The following is a 21,340-nucleotide window of genomic DNA, read 5'->3' on the forward strand; positions in this document are numbered from 1 at the left end:
CAGATTGGTCCGCAATACCATTTCTTAATCTCCCTTTAGTAATTGGCCCTCTTTTACTAATTGCCTATAATTTCCCAGACTAACATATTATTTTCATAAGAGTTTACTACCTTTTTTTTTTCACCATGTTCCAATTATGAAATCAAATAGGAACGAGCAAATTGTTATACTAAAGGAGGACTATGCAAGGCTGATGATTTTGTTGTTCCTGTTGGATGACATGAAATGTGATTAAAAAAAAAGCAGTATGTCTTTAAGCAATGAATATCATATCCTATACAGCATGTCTCAAAGGGATATTCTATTATTTATTCACTTTTAAAACTTAAATGTATATTTCGTCATTAGTAACATATTTTTGTTATCTCCTAGAAGCATTATGTTGCTAGCTAGCATGATTTCTAATATTCATCCCTCAAAGACCAATTTTGTCCCCGATCCATGGAGAAATAGTGGTCTATAATTTGCCACATCAGTACACCCTTATATACTGGAATTGTCTTGCCCTTGTAAAATCTCGTATAGAAAAAAAAAAACATAGTAAAAATTTTCTATGTCGATTTTACATACGAATTAAAATTTACATAAAATACTTGTAATTAAATTAATGTATTAACTCATTTTTGCTGTATTAAATCTGGTAACAGGTTTTATAAGAACCATTAAAATTGTAAAGACAAAAGAATAAGCTCAGACAGGATTAGGCAAGTAGATCTAAGGCTTGTGAAAATCGCGAAGGTCACTGGATTAAGAGTTTACCTGCCAAACCCCAGCGATAATGTGGGTGGCGGAGAAAACCCTCCAGTAAATCCGGGGGACTTAATTTGAAGAAGCACCAAGGCAAAAGGGCTCTTGTTTCGAACTTTTACTCGTGTGCCAAGTCCTTTCCGAGGACGGGGAGAGTCACATTCTGCGATCAAGAATTCTGACAAAGATTGGAAGTTAGATAGCAGTGGAGACGGTCTTTTCGAGATGTCCTACCATATGATTTTTCGATGATCAACCTGTGTGCTGTAGTATTGCTGTCGTAACCTGGAGCCCGATCGGAAATTCCTTTTTTTTTTTTGAAGAAGCAGAAGTCCGTATACCTTTAGGATCTAGGACTATTTGTATTGAGCTGGCAAGATTGTAAGTAAGAGGTTTTATGTTAATTCCTAGATTGTGATAATTAAGTGATAAATGTTGGTTCTCTTGTCGCTTAGCAAAGAAAGTATTAGAGAAGTCGGAAAGCTGTACTTCTGGTTTGAATGTGAATAAGTAGTATATAGAGTTTAAGGAAACTGCTAATGTTGTGTGATGAAAAAAATTGAATGTAGATTATGCCTCTTTCTGTTTATAGCTTGAGTTAAGTTAAAGTGTGTTTGAGTCTATCTACATGTCTGAAAGATTATGTAAATATATATTGGCTTTGTCTTAAAGCTTAAGCGAAAATGCTTATACAATCGTGTGGAGAATTAGACACGTGATTTGTATTGTCTCCATTGTTATCTAGTTGAATTAGTCAGAACCAGACACTTGATATGTGCAATTTAAATTTTGTAATTAATTTGTCGTAGAATGAATAAACATGTTTGTTTTGTCAATAGCTTGCCTGATCTTGTCTTACCAATACACTGTCTCATAAAGATATATAGAACCTGTGTGTCCTGAGAATAGTAATAGCCACGACTCACTGATAATAAGGTTCTTGGAGTTGCTTAAACTAGTGTTAATTTAAGAGATTTTTTCGTGTTTAGCTGAATGTTTCTCTTGCATGTAAGGGAAAGAAAAACAATTCTTTTACGCGATCCTTATTGGTGCAGTCAAAATTAAAAAAAATAAATTTTTAAGGATTAATGCAGGAAAAATACAGCAAGGTAGATTAAGGAATTGGTTCAAACCAGAAGCTTTTCTTGTGTCTACACTTTGAACACATGAAATAGCATACTTATGACCTTGAGAAGGGGAGGAGTAAAACTATAGACTAAAAGGATTAAGAATAATTACAAGTTTTGTACATGAAGAACTAGCTCAAGCAACGACAATAAACTCGGTATAACGACTGATAAGAAAAAGACATTACAAAGGTGCAGTCCAATGATGTAATAGCAAAATAATATCAATAATATTAAAAGTTAAAGGATAGAGATATTATTACAATGGCACAACTGACAGGATTTAAATCCACTTAATAACAGAGAAAATATTGTGGATTTTTGAGACAGTTTTGGTAACATGTCAGGCACTTACAATTTTTAACTTTGAAAAAAAGTTTTTTGTAAAGTAATAATGGATTGTGAAATTACAAGTACTGACCAGTCAAATAATGCCAAAATGGATGACGTAGAATTCTTCCATACAATTAACCCTCAACTTGTCATCCCACAATTTTCTGGTGACAAAAATGACGATGTATTAGCATTCTTTAGCTTTGCCGAGGAGCTAAGAAAGGTTGGAAGGTGGTCAGACTTCCAACTATTAATTCTACTTAGGAGCAGACTGGTTGGAAAGGCTGAGAACTTCCTGTATTCATATTCAATCCCACTGCTCTGTTTATATCAAGCTCGTGTCATATCTTGAAGACCTCTGACTAGGCTCAGGATCATCAGGTGAGGCAAAAAAAACAGACTAAGAAAATATTTTTTTAAATTTTTTTAAGAGAATGAAGAAAGCTTGATGTAATTCTTTTGCTGTATGGTAAGTAGAAAAAAGGAAACCATTAGCAAATACAAATAATAGGAAACATGATGAATAATAAGAATTAATGAGTTATTAACATTACATCAAAAAAACTTATTTTCTTAGTCTGATTTTATTTCCACTCTTGATTTAGTTTTTATTCATCCATTTAACTCTCCTGCAATTTATTCAACTAAATGCAAGGATGCAGTTGACGCAGCTTTATTAATCACTTGCCATGCACTTATAGAGCCCGTTTCATTCAGTTTTTCAAAGTGAGGTCCAGCTTCAAACTGAGTTTTCAGTTTATTTCATTTGCCTGCTGTGTAATTACACATATACCTGTTTTTGGATATAACTTACATTGAATTTGAGTTTAAACTGCATGATCATTTTCACCAATTGGAGTTTTCACAATTACTTCATTTACAAACATTCTTGGGTGGTGTCACCAGATATAATGTTCTTGCATCATGAGTCCCTTCTGTGTGTGTGTGTGTGTGTGTGTCATACTACCTAAGAAAGTTATCCATCAGTAACTGTATAAATTCCCCTATTCTCTTCTTGTTTGCCTTCTCCTCCCACTAGTCTTTATCTCCATAGATAAAACTACTTACAGTGGTAGTACTTTTTTCATCGAGAATTTAATATGCCTGTGCAGTTTACAGCCTCTTCAGGTTAAACAGCTTTATATCAGAATCCAATTATGTATTTTGTCTCATAACCAGCTATTTAATACCAACTTCCTCAAAACGATTGTCTGTATTATTCATCCTCTTACCAACATTCCTAATATCTACTCCCATTGGAGATTAATTTCTGCAATAATTCCAGTACTCTCTCCCCCAAATTCTATCGTCTTTGGATATGTCATATCCATTCCATTATGTTTCTGTAGGGATGTCATCTTCTGTCATCCAGACCTAACTAACCAGTATTTTTGGATAAAAAAAAACTAACTTTACTCCAATTATCCAGAATTTAATCCTCTGACTAGATCTTCTGAATTTTGCACTATAGCTGCTGCAAAACTTTCATACCTTCATATTTATTATTATTATTATTATTACCACGGGCTACTCCAGGAGTCCTTAGACTCATCGAGGGAGGCCCTAAATATCATGTTCACGCAGCTGTTCAACATTCTCACAGTATCTATCATACCTTGCCTTGAACTCGCTCACTGTCATAGCACCCACAACAGCCTCTGGCAGCTTATTCCACTTATTTACCACTCTAAAAGTGAAGAACCCAGCTCTAACACCCCTGCTAACCACGCTCTTGCCCAGCTTCCATGGGTGTCCCCTAGTTCTCCCACCACCAGTCCTGATCTCAAAAATATCATCTGAATTAACCCTATAGATTCCTTTTAGCAATTTGAATGTCTCAATCATGTCTTCCCTTTTCCGCCTATCAACTAGTTTCTGCAACCCACAAATCTTCAACCTGTTCTCATATGGTTCATTCCATAGACCTGCTATCATCTTAGTCACTCGCCTCTGGATCCTCTCAACCTCCTCCCCATCAAGAAGGAACCGAGGTGACCAAATCTGGGCACAGTAGTCGAGATGAGGTCTTATCAGGGCTCGGTACAGAGGTACAATAACTTGTTTTTCTCTGCTCGTCAAGGTATTTTTCAACAACCAAGTGAGTTGATGAGCTGATTTAGCTACTTTCGCAATGTGCCCCCTAAACTTCATCTCCCTATCCACCAACACTCCCAAGTCCCTGGCCTCATCAATCTCTTGGAGTACAGTTCCACCAATGTGGTATACTGCTGCTAATCTTTTCACTCCGAAATGCATAACCTTACATTTTGTCACATTAAATTGACATCCATTCTCCTTAGTCCAGAACTCCAATCTATCTAAGTCATCTTGCAAGACTTTGACATCTTCTGCATTCACTATCGCCCTACCCAACTTTGCATCATCAGCGAACAAATGAACTGTCCCACTTAGACCCTTCCCTATATCGTTAATGAACAGATTAAACAGCAGTGGTCCAAGAACAGAACCCTGTGGCACACCACTAGTCACAGGCCGTTTCTTGGACTCTACTCCTGAATAAACTACTCTTTGATATCTCTCCATCAACCACCCAGCTATCCATCTCACCAACCCTATATTCATTCCCATATGTTGTAGTTTACGGATTAGAATTCCATGTGGTATCCTGTCAAACGCCTTTGCCAGGTCCAGCAGTATCACTGTAAACCCATTTCCCTTATCCAGTTCAGCCGTCACCTTGTTATAAAACTTGAGCAAGTTACTGAGGCATGATCTACCCTTCACAAAGCCATGCTGTCCTCTGTACAGTATCTCATTTTCATCAATCCATTCCTGTATTTTTCCCTTGACTACTTTCTCCAAGACCTTGACAACGACTCCTGATATGCTGATCGGTCGGTAATTTGTCTTGGATCCTCTTTTATGCAGTGAAACTATTTTCCCCTCTTTCCACGCCTTCGGGACTAAGCCAGACCTGAGACTCAGATTAAACAACATGGTCAAGGGCACTGATAATTCATTAGCCGCTTCATGCAAGACCCGTGCCGGTATACCATCCAATCCCACAGATGTATTCACATTAAGGTTCTGTAATAGACTATTCACCTCCACTTCATTCATCACAATTCCCATATAAACTAATGGTTCCTTCATTTTTTCAACGTCACCACCTGGATGATATACTTTTGCAAAGTGCGCGCTCAGTAACTCCACTATATCGACTGGTTCAGTGAACTCTTTACCGTCGTCATTCCTTAAAATCATTTTGCCATGTACAGTTTTTTTCTTGCTTGCAGCATATTGAAAAAACTGTTTGGGATTCTCTCTTGCTTGCATAGCTAGTTTCCTTTCATAATCGGCTTTTGCTGTTTTTACCACACTCGTTACCCTTCTGGCCTGTACTTTATACCTTTCGTGTGCCTGCAGGTCACCCCTTTCTTTAAATTCCCTCCATAGTTGTTTCTTTTTTTGCAGCTCAAGCTTAATGGTGTTATTCATCCATTTAACCCTTCCTTGTTTCACTATTCGAACCTTAGGTATACAATCAGCCATAACCTCCTGTAAATGCTCTTTGATCACTTCCCATGCTCTATCGACGTCCAGCCCTTTCAGTTGTACATGCCATGGCACTGATCCAAGCAATCTCCTAAGCTTGTCATACTTGCCAGCACGGTAATTCCACATATACCCTGTCTTAATCACAAATTTCACACCTTTAGCCACCTCCCAGGTCAAGACCTTATGATCACTCTCACCAATAGGTGGCAACATGGTCATATTCATTACAGTCAACTTCTCAGATACTATTACCAGGTCAAGCACTCTCACACCCCTAGTATTTTCAATTACATGCTGTTTCAGATAGTTATCCCTTAATAATTGAATAAAATCCATTTCCTTCCTCACATGTGTCCTCTCCTCCTTCCAATCAATGTTACCATAGTTGAAATCCCCCATAATAATTACCCTCCTTCCACTCATTTCATCAATTTGTTTATGCATACCATCTCCACCATCTATTCCATCACCTAGTTTATAGCAGCACCCAACTGTATATTTTATTCTGCCAGTATCAATCTCACACCAAATAGCCTCAAATGAGCTCCTTTCACTATCCTGCAATACTTCAATTCTCCTTAGCTGCAGTTCATCAGCTATCATCAATAACACCCCTCCCCCCATTTTATTCTCTCTGTCCCTCCTAAATACACTATAACCTACACATTCTATCCCACTAACTATATCATCTTCCTTCAGCCATGTTTCACTAATGCCAATAACCTGTGGCCAGGAAGAGCCAATCAAGGCCAAAAATTCTTCCTTCTTGTTCCTAATACTCCTGGCATTAGTATACATGAATTGCAGTGTTCCCTTTGTCCCACCCCTATCTTGATGCGTTATTCTAAATATCCCATTCCCATTTTTTGTCCTTATTGCTGGCTCAGGTACATTATATACATTTTTACACTCAACTGTCTCACTGATGTCTGGATATCCACTTCCCCCCCCTCCTTGGTAGTTCTAGTTTCCCTGGTTCTGCACATCCATTTTCACTTCATTCAGCAACACTTTTTCCAGTCTCCGCACACCAAGTCCATTCAAATGCAGGCAATCCATCTTGTATAAGTCCTTTCGCCCATCAAACTCATTCCACACGTCCACAAATTCCACACCACACCGTCCACATAACCTGCGCATAATATCATTTGCGATTATGGCCCTCCTTCTAAACTCTTCTCTGTCATACCGCGGTAACAGACTCACCATTCTAACTCTGTCACTCTTTTCTTTCGCTACCTTTAACAATACTTTCAAGTCCTCTCTCATAAAAAATTTATCACCTTTCAATTCATTCGTACCAGCCACAATTATTATTTCTTTCACCCTCTGTTTTTGCACTCTAATGCTCTCACTTACATCCTTAAATTTCGCACCTGGTAAGTACGATTTAGTTACACTCCCATCTATTACTCCTCTTAATAACGAGTCACCATACAACACTCTCTCCTTCATTTCGGAAACTCGCCCACGCTGTTTATTTACATTAGCCGAATCACTCTGGAAAGAGTTTTGCAGGTGCTCTAATTGCCGCTGCGCATCTTGTATCACTGCGTGCAGCCTAGCGATCTCACTTCCTACGAATAATTCCTCATTTTTTTTATCATTCAAACCATTTTCTCTTTCTGTATAATTGCTCTCGCTCTTTCTTAGATCACCGCTCACATTGCCATCTTGTACACCGCAATTCCCTATCGATCCACTATTTTCACTCGCATTCTGGCTTTCTTCAACCATAACTGTCTCACAACCTGACACATACTTCGACTCCTCACTTTGCATACACTTTCTACACATTCTCCCACCACTATCACTTTTAATCCATACTCCAGCCTCATTTGGGAATGCATACATTCCACACATATCACATTGGACAAATTCTCTCACATTATAGTTTTTGAACAATGCCGTCGTATTTTTGGACGCCATTATCTTACGTCGCATTGGCACCATATTCAAATATATGAAACGTATCGTTAAAGACTAAATTAATTTACAGAATTTACACCAAAATCACACAGACACAACAAGCTACCAAATTTAGACAATATTACGTTATGATTTTTAACATATATTCTAATTTCCATTCAAAATTGTACTTAGCTTTCGGGAGCTCCCTGAAAACACGACCGTTCCCCTGGCCCTCATTTCTGTTTGAATATCATCTACTCTGGCCACATTTCAGGTTTGTGATGGTTTTTTTTAATTCAAGCATTGATATGCATTCCTGTTGAATGTTATAGTTCGCCCACCATTTCTAGATTCCTTCTTGGCTTTGTGCCAAGAATAGTCGATTCATGCTGAAGGGGAGAAAGAAATGAAGGATGTACGAATTGGTCGCCAACATGCGAAATCACGTGCTTTCTTGTCTGTTGCTGTACTAGTACTAGCTTGATTTTTGTTGTTCTCTTTTTGCATTATTTTTTTATTATTAATTTGTATGATGGATCCAGTACAGTCAACAAGTTCTGTTGTTAAACGTTTCAGTAGCTCTTGCAAAAGAATATTGAATAATGTGCTGACATTCTGCGAAAAAGAATCGTCAGAAGGCCGTCTTCTTGTTCCCCTTTCTCAAGTCATAAAACGTGCAAGCGCAATTGCGGGCGTATTGGGGTCGACTGTTAAAAGAATTCGTAGGGAATCAAAAGGTGAAGGTAAGCCAAAATTTAAATCTCCTAAAAAAAAAAAAAAATAACGCCAGAGAAAGAAAACCATCGAAACCGTAGCTTTGAATGATTTTGATGTAGACGTTATAAGAAGAACTATTCACGAATTTTACGTAGTCGAGAAAAGAGTGCTAACTATTCTGAACTTGATTCCTGTGCTTAAAGAAAAAATTAATTTTCCTTGGAAAAGAGAAACTTTAAGGAAAATACATCATGAAATCGGATTTTGTTTTAAAAAGTCCCAGAATAAAAGGAAACTTATCATGGAGCGAAGTGACATTGTTTTATGTAGAACGCAGTATTTGCACGTATTAACACTCTACGTACATTTTTCCAACTGTTATACAAGCAAAATAGTTACACTTTAAAAACAACAATGTTCGTAAAAGAAAAGCTAAATTTTCCAACCTGTAATAATAAACAAACTCAGTTTGTTTATTATTACATCCCAGAAGACAGACTGATTACCCTATTATCGGAATGGATTCTCCTTTTTCTGACATGCGCAGTAGTTTCGAGGGACCTCAAATCGGTGGGCGAACTATATCTATGATTAGGCTATCACTGAGTAGTCTTTCAGAGTAATTACTTCAGACATCTAGAAGATCTTTTTCAGTTTTCATACCACCTATATCATCTCTGAATCCTTTTACAGTACTCTTTCTTCCATTTGTAAGCTTTTTCAATAGCCTCCTGAATATTTTGTTACCATCCTGATGTTTATTTTCTATATTCTTACCAATATCTTCCCCTAACTTCTGTGTAGCTAGTTTTACACAGTGCTTTGATTTCTTACATTTTCTCTGTATTCTCTAAGATCACATGCTGACTTACTTCCTGTGAACTTTTAATATTGCTTTCTTTTCCTTAAGTATCTCTTTAATTTCCTGAGTCTACCATGGGGTTCTGATTTTTCTGTCCTTGAAAGCAACCCCATCACATAAATCTCTGACTGAATCATTCAATGTTTTCTTCAGGATTTGCCCCCGAATCTCCAAGATTTAGTCTGTTTTCGAACTCTTATTTTTTCATGAATAATATTTGTGTATTTGAGTCTACAGGTCACCTCTGAAAGCTGTTCAACTTTGATCATTTTTAAAAGTTTCTTATGCAGCCTTCTTTTCAATATGGAATTCTGCATTACTTTAACTTTGGTATCACTTCTGGGTCTGACTCCTACTGATGAGACCTCAATAAATGTCGAAACTGGTTTGGGTTGTGACCCTTTCCATAATGCGTAGCATTATACATGTCTGCAAGGATATGTGCATTGCCTTATGGGATAATAAGACAATTGAGGTGAAGTCTCATTAGCCTCTATATATAAGTAGCTCAGTCATGAAGTGACTTCACGTGCAAACTTTGCTTACGCTTGAATAAAGGATGAAACAAGAATATAATTCCTTGGCATCTTTAATTTATACTATAACCAAGTAGAAAATTTTTCAACATCTATCTCAAATTCTCTGTTTACTCTTGTGTCCCAAACCAGTGAGAAAACTATCAACAGTAACATAGTCAATGCAACTTTCTATTTCTTGCATCTTCTCTACATGTGAATTTGTGTGCATTGTGATGTTGGAACATGGTATTATAACTAATCTGTGTTCTGAATGGAAATTGAGTAGGTACTCATCATTATTATTAGCTTTTCTCTTTTCTTCATATTTTACCAAAAACATATGTCTGGTAATCATTTTCTGCTATACTGTTTAGATCTCCAACAAGGACCAATTTTTTGTTTTTCATTTGTCTTGTCTTGATTAATGTCTTGAAAGTGTCATTGTCCACTTTCTCAGTCTGTGATCTGTATATATCACCCTACTTGATGTAGCCTGACATTCAAGAAGATTTTCCTCATATTTAGTATGGAATGATTTTCCTCATATTTAGTATTGAATACTATAGTTGCTTTTCTTTTCTGTTATAATAGATTGGAAGGAGGAAATATCACATGGCAGGAAAGAAATGGAATTCATACATTTACTGAGAGATAATTGCTTGAAGCAGAATGTGATGAAGCAGGACTCAGGGTATGAGAGTTGGTTATTGTTGGTCTTCTGATCCTATATTGTTATAGGATGAGAAGACCTGCCCATAACTAAGGTGATTACATTGCCTCCTGTTGGTGAAAGTGATCATGTAATCTTGACTTGGGAGGTAGCAAAACATGTGGAAACTCCAGTTAAGAAAATGGATCCATGGTGCTGTGAGATAGGTGATTATCATACACTTAGGAGGTAACCTGAAGTAGTACTATGGCATAAAGATATGCAAGAGAAAGATGTTCACAGTGCATGGGGAGAAAGTCGAGGGGTATCTGGAAGAAGCAATATCATACTATACCCAAGATCAGGAGGGTAAATTGGTAGGAGTTAGTTAGATGAGTAGTATCATTAAGCATGAGCCAGAAAAAAAAGAAAATCTGTGGAATGTATATAAGAAGAAAAGTGACCAGCTAACTTATAATCAGTATGAGGATTAGGCAAGGAAGGTGACCAGCATGGTAAGGAAGGCAAATCCGATTATGAGAAGAAATTAGCTGAAGAGGTGAAAGGAAGTCTCAAAGGATTTTTTTGTTATAACAAATAGGAGGAAGAATGACTATAGAAGGATATCTTTAATCAGTGCAAATGCTAGAGAGATAACAAAGTCAGATGAAAATATTGAGCTATTGAGTGAATGATATATCATCCAAGTGAAGTTATATATCATTTTAAATGATATATCATCCAAGTGAAGATATTGTAGTGACAGAGATAACAGGGTCTGATGTAAGAACAGTGGTTGATGAATTGAAGATACTTAGGATACTGCTGTTGGATTGGATGGGATATTGGCTTGCATTTCATAAGAATGTGCAGAGTAACTGGTGCTGCCCTTGACTAGGATACATAATTTAAGGCTTGGCAAAGTCTCACGAGACTGGAAGGATGGAGGGCAAAATAATTCCTTTGCGAGGATTTAAGTCTGTTGTAACAAATTATGGACCAATCAGTATCGCAGGAGCAATGGTAAAAGTATTTGAAAAGTTTATCATAAAGAGAATTCAGGAATGGGTAGATAGGAATACAATACTCTGTGAGAGGCAGCATGGCTTTTTGAAGAGTCAATCATGTGTTTGTAATCTATTTAAAAAGTTATAAAATTTTTATAATAGGATAACAGCTGATTTGGATAAAGGAAATGGCTACACGATGATACTCCTGGATTTTTCAAAGGCATTTTGCCAGGATACCACACAGAATTCTGTTACGCAAAGTATAACAAATGGGGGATGGATATGAAATTGGTGATGTGGATAAAAGGGTGACTGATGGAAAGATACCAGAAAGTAGTATATGGAGGAGTGGAATCCAGGAGAAGGTAGGTGACTAGTGGTGCAGCACTGCTTTGTGCTTGGACCACTGCTGTTTAATTTATACATAAATAATATAGGAAATAATTTGAAGGGAGATATTCAGTTGTTTACTAATGATGCAAAGTTGGGTAGTGTAGTTAGGATGATTTGAATAGGTTGACCGTATGGGCAGAACATAATGGATGTTGATTTAATGTGGGATGGTGTAAAGTCTTGCATTTTGGGATACAGAGATTACAAGCTGTGTAACTACATTGAGGGAACTGTCCTAAACGAAATTGATGAAGCTAAGGATTTGTGGTATTCGTAGATAGTTGAAGTTTAGATGCCATATTGCTAAAGTAGCCAGTTAGCTCACAGGATTAATTGGATTAATTGTTTATCCAGATTAACAGGATTAATCTGGATTATTGTGCTCAGGTCTGGTCACCTGGATTTCTTGGGGGATGAGGAAGTGATGGAGAGGATCCAAAGGCAATTGGCCAAGATGGTGAGTGATCTGTGGAATGCTCTCTATGAAGATAGATTTAGGTTTTTTGGATTGCAGAAGTTGGCTGAGAGGTGAAGGCAGGGAACATGTAAGTTACTTAAAGGCTTTTATCAGATTGATAGGGGAAATGTTTTAGCACTTGGCTAGAGGGAGCAGAATAAGAGGTCATCTGTGGAAGTTGGGTAAGAGTGTGGTTGGCAAGGGCATGAGTACTATCAGGTCATCCCAAAAGTAATGTCGTTTTTAGCATTAAGTTTTGAAAGGATATAAAACATAAATCATTTGCTAATTTAATCAAGTATATATATATGCATATATATTTTTTTTTTTTTTTTTTTTCTCCATTTGAATCAATAATGCTCTGCCAACATTGTGAAAGCCTCATAATGCCATTTCTATAGAATTTAGGAGGTTTGGAGGGAAAGAAGTCACATAGTTCAATTTGAGTGCCTCTAATGTGTATTCTATTGTTTTTCATTAATGAAATGTTGCAAACTTCAAAATAATCTGAAGGTGCAAAATCAGGAGAATATGAAGGACGTAGAAGCTTTTCCCAGCCAAGTTCCTCAATCTTGGTACAAGTGATTCTTGCAGTATGAGGGCATGCATTATCATAGTGAAAAGCACCATCCTTTTGAATCACCAGAGAACACCTCTTTTCTGTCATTTTTTCATTTAATCAATTGAGTTGTTCACAGTATATTTCAGCAGTGATTGTTTGGTTTTGTGGCAAGAGTTCAGTGTATAATACCATCCATATCCCACCAAATGCTTTACAGAACCTTCTGAGGATGAAGGTCTTGTTTGGCTGAGGTTTAGCCTGTTTCTCTGAATGAACCCACTGCCTTCGGCACTTAACATTCTTGTAAAGTATCCACTTTTCATCACTGGTGACTACACGACTCAAAAACAAAGATTGAACCTCGCGAGAATGAAGAGCAGTGCAGTTGTTGACGCACTCTCTTCAGTTGTTCATGAGGAACCCACTTCCATTCTTGGACACTATTCCAAGTTCTTGCAAATGGTGATGGATGGTTGATGACAATGAATTAAGATCTTGTGCAAGATCTTCAACAGTTTTGTGCTAAATCTTCAACAACTGCATTGTTATTTCTTGCAATAGCGGCTTCCAGCATATCATTATAGAGAGAGAGAGATGGGGTGCCCAGAGTGAGGGGAGTTTTTCAAGCTAAAGTCCCCTTGTCGAAATTTTTGGAACCGTCGCTGGCACTTTTGCAAATTCTGAACATTATTACCATGTATGGTAATAATGTTCAGAATTTCGTCTTGGACATTTTTACAGTGTTAGCAGCATTGTTGTCTTTTTTGAACTCATTAAGCATGATGTGCATAATGTACTCTTCAGTGACCTCCATAATAATAAAGGATTATTTAAACAATAACTTACATATGATGTTCTTGCAAGGTGGAATTCCTTAGAATGAGGCCGCCTCAGCTTAGCAGTACTTATGAAGCTTTAAAAATTCATGTTTGAACAAGTGCAGTATAAAAAATGACATTACTTTTGGGATGACTTCGTAGATTTTTTTCACTTGGAGACTGAAATGAATTGAATGAGTTGACTGGGTCAGTTGTGCTTTAATGGTTTCAAGGACTGGTATTATAGATATTGTGTTGATAGTTTGGATCTCCCATGATGAGTCTCATTACTCTATGGAGGTGCCCATGCAATAAAAATAATATGTTCCAGTTGCTGACTTTTTGCTATTCTCTTTGTTCTTTGATGAAACTAATGGAGGCATTGTTTAACCAGGCAGTGCCCCAGCTAGCATGAAATTCTGTCATGTATCATCATTTTGTATTTTGGTTAAGCCAGTAAGAATGCATTTTGTTTGGTTAAATCTCAAATTAGCAGCCCATCCTTGTTCATGCAGTATCCAGGTAGATATCTAATATTGTGCACCACAGAAATATGTGGATTGGACATTAGGGCAGAAGCTCTGGTTGGTTCTCTGTATTCCTTAAAAGGCTATGTGGTGGATTGCTTTCAGTTATCCAGCTTTGGCTCTTAAACAGTGAGATTTTTTAATATTATAAACACCTCCAGTTCATCTACGTGATTTTTGTTGATCCTTGTCACAGTGATCACTGCATTATCTCCACCAGGGTCATATATCCTTGTAATGACTCAGTAATTCAACTACTGTTTCTCTTGCCTCCTGACATTTATTAAAATAATCCATAAACCCTCTTTTACTTTATATATAGCACAGTGGTTCCCAAACTTATTTGGCTTAGCACCCCCTTTTCCAGAAAAAAAAAAAAACAGCCCTACCTGATACATATAAAATCGGATCAGCAGTTCTCGTGTTTTAAGTGAACAAACAGATAGATACAGAAACAAATTTGCGTTTCATTATGCACCTAGTAGAGATTTTTGAAGTTTGGAAATAAGACACCTTAGTACTGAAATTTTAAAATATTTATTGAAATCAGCAAAAGAAACATAAATTGAACGTAAACATAGGACAAGTTGGAGCTGATTGAAATTAAGAAAACAAACATAAATTGTATATATGTAAAAATTGCACATGAAATAGTAAATAACTATCAGTAATATTAAAAACAATCCTAATGAGAAGGATGAGCCTGGTGTGCTGCTACCAATTTATTGATATTTGGCTCTGTTCTTGTCAGCAACATTCTTAAATCACTATGATCAGCTATTTGCAGTAGGATTCTTTTTTTTTAGTTAAAAGATTTGTGACCACACTGAACCCACTTTCCACTAAATATGATGATGCAAATGCAATTAAATACTTTTTGACTACAGCCCACAATCCAGGATAGGATAAAGAATGGAAATCTGCTTTTGTAACCAGAACTGTTGGTACCTGTTTTTGAAATTTAATTGCAATTCCTCATTTGTTGTTACTTCTGTCAGTTGTTCTTGTAATTGTAAAGATTCTTCTGTGTTTGTACTTGAAAACGGGTCCAAAACCCAATTGGGTATTTTCATTTCAAGAATATCTTTAAATCGTTAGTTGAAATCACAGTGGAAAGCTTCCAAGTGCTGACAATAGCTGAGCACGTCTTCATCACATTTTTCCAATGTCGATAGATTTGGAAACTGGCTGAATTCTCCTCATCCTAAGTTTCATGTGTACAGGACAAATTTCAAATTCAAAAGCTGTTATTTCGGCATTTGTGCCGAAATAACAGCTTTTGTTTTTATTGAATTCAGCTCATCTCCTTGAAGCTGTAGATTTGTTTCATTAAATTTGTTAAACAAGTTGGTCAAATAAGCTATCACTTTTGAAATTAATCAGGTTGGCTTGTAAAGAGTCCACTGTTTTCTAAAAACTGTAGCACTGAGTCAAAGAATTTATAAAATCGATTCAAACAGGCACGCTTGGATAGCCAATGAACTTCTGTATGGAGCAGCAAGTGATTGAATTTTTCATCACTTTTCAATACAAAGTTCTCCAAACTGTCATTCAATGAATGACTTTCAATTTTGTTGACTGCTGTAATTACGTAATGTAATGACCTGTGTTGGTGATCACTCAGGTATTTGGCAACTAAATGTTGTTGATGAAATAAAACCCCCTCTTTGAAATATGCAATAAAACCATGATAGTGCCCTACCATCTCTGGAGACCATTGTTAGCAAATGACAAGATAATATTCGAGGGATTTCTTTCTTTCCTTTTTTTTTTTTTAATGTATTGTACATATGCTAAAAAGTAAGACTTCATTTCCTGGTAAAGTAGACTCAAATTGTATAGAGAGCTGGGTGTTTTTAAATACTCACATAATGAGTCTTCAATATCCTGGGCCATTTCATCAGTTCTTTGTTGCACTGTATTATTGCTGAAAGGAATTTTCTTGATAATATCAGTGGCTGGCTTGTGCAGTACAGTGCATATGACCTCACTAACAGTTGGTAGGATTAGTTCTTCACCATTTATGCAGTTTTCCCGATTTAGCAATCAGTAATGAAATGATGTAAGAGGCATACAACCGATCATCATCTAGTTTGGATGCTGCCGAAAACATACCTGCCAATATTGATTGTTTCAAACATGTTTCTTTAAGTGCTTGAAAAGAAGATAAATCCTTCTTTTTTATCACAATGAACTTTTGTCAAATGTTCTTCTAGTCTTTGAAGACTTCATAGATTCATTTGAAAAAACTTTTTGGCAAATCAGGCACATTGGTTATGTTTTGTTTGTAGATGACTGAATAAAGCCTTATTTCGAATATTCAATATTATATTGTCTACATTACTTCTTGGGTTCAGCCATGATATTATCTGTAAAAAAAAAAAAAAGAAGTTTATTTACAAAATTGCTAGAATGCAATTTCTTGTGTACCTAAACCAAATTATTTTTACAAGAAAAAGTACAAAAACTCACGTGAAAGCTGCTGTTTTATTGGAACAACAATGATTTGCTTTGTGTATAATCCGTATATTCAATACCGACTAGGTATTGAATATGCACTAAAATTTTTATGCACTTCATCAAATTGCTAACTGCTTGTCACACAATTCAGAAACAATCTAAATCTGATTTCATACATCTCACGTATTTATAGTATTATACAGTGAGCAAGTCATAACATGCACATGTTCCTGTCAATGCATACTGTAATTGTAAAATTCAAATCACTTGAAAGTACGCACCCGCCAACACTTTTCTTGTTAAGACTTGTCGTTGGACTTCAACACCGATCAGCTGTCACTTGCATTTTGTATGTTTCCTTGGAAAATAAAGCAACCATTATGACCTTTACTTACATTATCCAACAGTTATATCATCAAAATATTTGATGATAACATTTTTTTCAGCACCTAATTTTTGTCCTTTATGCTTTTACAGCCCCCTTTTGCTCATGAGGCCGCTACTGTCCCCTGGATCATTCCAACCCACCTCCCCCAAAGGGGGTCCTACCACCCACTTTGGGAACCACTGATATAGCAGAAGAATTCTTCAGGTTTTTACTTTCGCCTGCACTCTTCTGATTTTGCTTTCCCATGTCATCACTGTTCTGTGTGCCACTCATGATTTGCTAATCACATTTTTCTTTATATTCTCTTCACAGCATTTTTAAAAGTAATCATTAAGCTGTCCTGTTTTTGATGCTGCTGCTCTTCTATTTAACTTTTACCTGATTTATCCTCATGACCTGAGCATGTAGTCTGATACTGCTTTCCTTAAATATCATTAACCACTGTAAACTTCTAAAATAATTATGATGCTCCAAAATTTTTAAAGCAGGAAAAAAAAAAAAAACTGTCCCCTCATGGCAGTTTAACAAAATAAATGACTTCCTTGTACTCTTGAACCAACCAAACTCTTCCTAAAACATTTCACAAAAAAACCATGTATCTAGCTCACAGTTAGTTTTCAGCTTTTAATATGTGATGACATTTTAACGAAACAGTCAGCACCCGTCATGTTTGTTGCTGGCTTACTATGTATATAACAGGATTGTTATTCTCAGTTCTTTCAAATCCAAATTTTGCACAATTCATCCGTTTAGTGTTAAATTTATCATTGGTTTTTATGTTTTAGTTTACCAGAATGCATTTTCTGCGCTCAGTTATAGTTATTTTGCCCTCACTGCTTTTAATTGCATATGCCTCAACTCTGATGAAGTCTTTTGTTAAGTTTTTACCATTGTTTCCCTTGAGATTTTTACACCGGTATGTAAATTAATAACATCAATTCATAACTCATTAAACTTAACCTTTAAGCATAGTCATTACAAAGGGGCTGCTCCATCGTCATAAATAGCTTAGCTTTTTCTTTCCTACATTAATTACCATTTCCCCCACACACACTCTCTGACATTCTCTCCTTGCAATTTCCTTTGCCTTGGCACCGATACTCACTGCCTCCTGAGTTTGTCATAATCACCAGCTTTAAAACTTACTCATATACCTCTTTCTCAATACTGAAAATTCCATGTATAATCTACATTGGCTTTTGCTTAATTAACAATCAAAATTGACTTTTTCTTTCTCTGACCTATAACAGCAACAGGCTATATATTTTGTTCTGTGTACTTTTATCTCACAACCAACTAGCTTTAAATGCACTGCCACTCTCAATCCTAATCCTAATGATAAACATCTGCTCTTATTCATTTCAAATTTTATGCTGTCATGAGCACTGTCTCCTCTCCCCCACCCACTACTACCACCACCAATCTTATTCTCACTATCCTTTCTGAAAAGATAGTACGTACCTCTTGCATATTCTGTATTATCCTCTGTCAAACAAATCTTGCCAGTGTTAATTAATTTTTATCCTAGTCTAGTGTAGTCTGGTTAATCTAACCAGAAACTCCCCACCTAAGAAAGAGACATTTTTTGAACCTTCTGAATGGTTTTGATCTAATTGTTGGAACAAAAATCGAATAAATGGTATGTGTGCCTCTCCTTGTAGTAAGGTAGTTTAGTTTAGGTTTGAAACCAGAGAAGTTTAGGATTACAGTGGCATTCCACATTATCAGCTTTTATAGCATGTAACATTATTATTATGGATTCCTTAAGTCTTTTATAAGGGCTACAAATTCTATCTTGAAGAGGTTGCTTTTTATAGGGCTTGATATGAAATTAGTAATGATCTAAACTTTCTTGTAGTACTATCATATTTTACATCCCCCCTTCCACGTACTTATGAGGAATTTCATGATTATAGTGAGTAAGTGTTATACAGTGAACTCTCACATTAGCAAATTTTTTGGGACCACAGAAATATTTTATTAGAGGGATAGATTGATAGATGTTTCTGCCTTGTATGGAAAGTATGTGATTTCTGCATTAATCAACCCTGGTATCATTCTGGATCTAGTGCCCACCGATGAGATTTCAATAAATATTGAAACCAGCTTGGGTAATGACCTCCCATTCCCACAATGCATAGCAACATACATGTCAGGAAGTGTGCTTTTCATTATGGGATGTTGAGGCAATTTGATGTGAAACCAGTAGCTTCTATATACAAGTGGCCTAGTTGTGAAGATTCACTTGCAAAGTATAACTAACAATTTTAGTTTTTCAAATTGTACATGTGCACATGTATATAACATTTAAAGTTAGTTATTTGCAGCTAATACTCTTTAGCTGTGTTTATATTCTGTATTTTAATGGTCATTTAAGGTATAATTCTTTTGAATTCAGAATACCAAAATGTCTAGGATATGGTTCAAACAAGATGATGAATTTCACCTTCCTAAAGCAGTTTTAAACTTTGAATTTGGAAGGTAAGATATCAAAAATTATAATACTGTTGCTATTGATAATATATATATATATATATGTATCCATAAACACACAAATATAAAATTTTATGGTCAAAATACTGTGATGTAATTTGAAATTTAACACGTTAACTGCCATGATACTAATTTTTTTCCACCTTCACAGGCCACTGCACTGCATTGGCATATTATGTTATTCTAGTGATTATTTCACTTAACTGCGCTGTGAAAACAATTTTTCATTTTTGCGTTCATTCAATGTGACATGCATACATTTCACATGGCCATGTGAGGCATGTGCGCTTTACATATAACCTGCCTACCTACCAAATTTGGATTTCTTAGTGTATTTGTTTACCGAGTTGTTGTGACTTTGTTTCGTTTGTTTTATTGCTAGTTAAGTGATATAGTGAAACAAAAACAGGTCCTTCTTTTCATTAGGTAAGTCTGATGTAAAATATTTAATGTTTTGAAAACGTTATTATTTTAGTGATATGGGTGACAGCAGCAAAGATTACAAAAACTTTTGGACGAATTGATGTCCGAAGAAGAAGACAACCATCCTTTTGAGGGCTCATCTGATTATGCAGAGTATGAGCCAAGTGAAGCAGGCAGCTCATCATCTTCAGATAGTGAAAGACCACACTGGAAAAAGAAAAAAACACTCTCAGGCATTCCTCCTGTTTTTCCATCATGTTTCTCCTCCACAAATGTGCTTACCGAAAACTATTCTACAGGTGACCACATCACAGAGGCTATTGAGAATGTTGTGAGTAATTTCTACATAAATGATTCCTCAGAAAAGAAAATGAAGATGAATTACCTTCTCTGGCAGAGGACAAAGTAATGGGAAAGTATTTGAAGGAATTTCCATTCAAAGCTGAAAATGCAGAAATACTTGCTGAACTTTTTGAAAATATGTTTGAAAAGTTGCCCATCGATTTTTATATATTGTTCTTAGATGAACTCATGATCAATGAAACTAATCGTTATTCTTCTCAGAAAATAAATGCAAGATGTTTGCCCAACATGAGAATCAACAAATGGAAAGAAACCAACATACAGGAAATGGAGACTTTCATTTGATTGCAGCTTTGGATGGGTCTTTTCCGTTTCCTCACCTGTGTGACTTCTTCTTTGAGTGCCATCTCCTATCGGAGGTTGGTGACCACTGAAACTAATCTTTATGCTTCTCAGAAAATAAACAAGATGTTTGCCCAACAAATGGAAAGATACCAACATACAGGAAATGAAGACTTCATTGGATTGCAGCTTTGGATGGGTCTTTTCCATTTCCTCACCTGTCTGACTTCTTTTTCTTTGAGTGCCATCTCCTATCAGAAGTCGACAACCACCTTGGCAAAGTTTGAGCGATCCTCAGCCACTCTAAACAGTCCCTCAGAGCTCATGCCAGTCTGATGTCTGCCAGCCAAGATTTTCTTCGTCTTCCTTGTCCTCTTCTTCCATTTATCTTCCCCTTTATAAGCAATTGAAGTATTTTATATTTTTCATTATGAAGTAGGTGACCAAGATATGCAGTTTTCCTTCTTTTTGTGGTATCTAAAAGTTCATATGATTTCCCCATTTGTTCCAGTAATTATTGATTGGACGTTTTTGCTATCCATGGGATTTTTAACATTCGTCTGTATAACCACATCTCAAAGGCTTCAAGTTTTTTATTGATGTTGTCTTCAAGGTCCAAGTTTCTGCACCGTACAGCAGTATAGACCATACATAGCATTTAACCATGCATACTCTAAACTCTATTGGTCAAAAAAAAGAATGTATTCAAATAAAATTAGTAATGTCATGTCACGAAATCATTTCGAGCTGTTGCTATGAAACTGGCATTTTTTTGAATAAT

General features: G+C 36.2%; 1 protein-coding gene across 1 annotated transcript in view; it reads left to right on the top strand.

The window, feature by feature from the left end:
* Ide (Insulin degrading metalloproteinase) overlaps positions 1 to 21,340 on the top strand; it is a 599,910-nt gene that overhangs the window by 346,503 nt on the left and 232,067 nt on the right. The window contains exon 17 of the mRNA XM_090392302.1: positions 19,397 to 19,479. Coding sequence (XP_090248428.1) covers positions 19,397 to 19,479 — 83 coding nt within the window. The remainder of the gene's footprint in view (positions 1 to 19,396; positions 19,480 to 21,340) is intronic.

This window comes from Typopeltis vanoorti, chromosome 5, assembly GCF_054136105.1.
Source record: "Typopeltis vanoorti isolate ZY-2024b chromosome 5, IOZ_Tvanoo_1.0, whole genome shotgun sequence".
Taxonomy (NCBI): domain Eukaryota; kingdom Metazoa; phylum Arthropoda; class Arachnida; order Uropygi; family Thelyphonidae; genus Typopeltis; species Typopeltis vanoorti.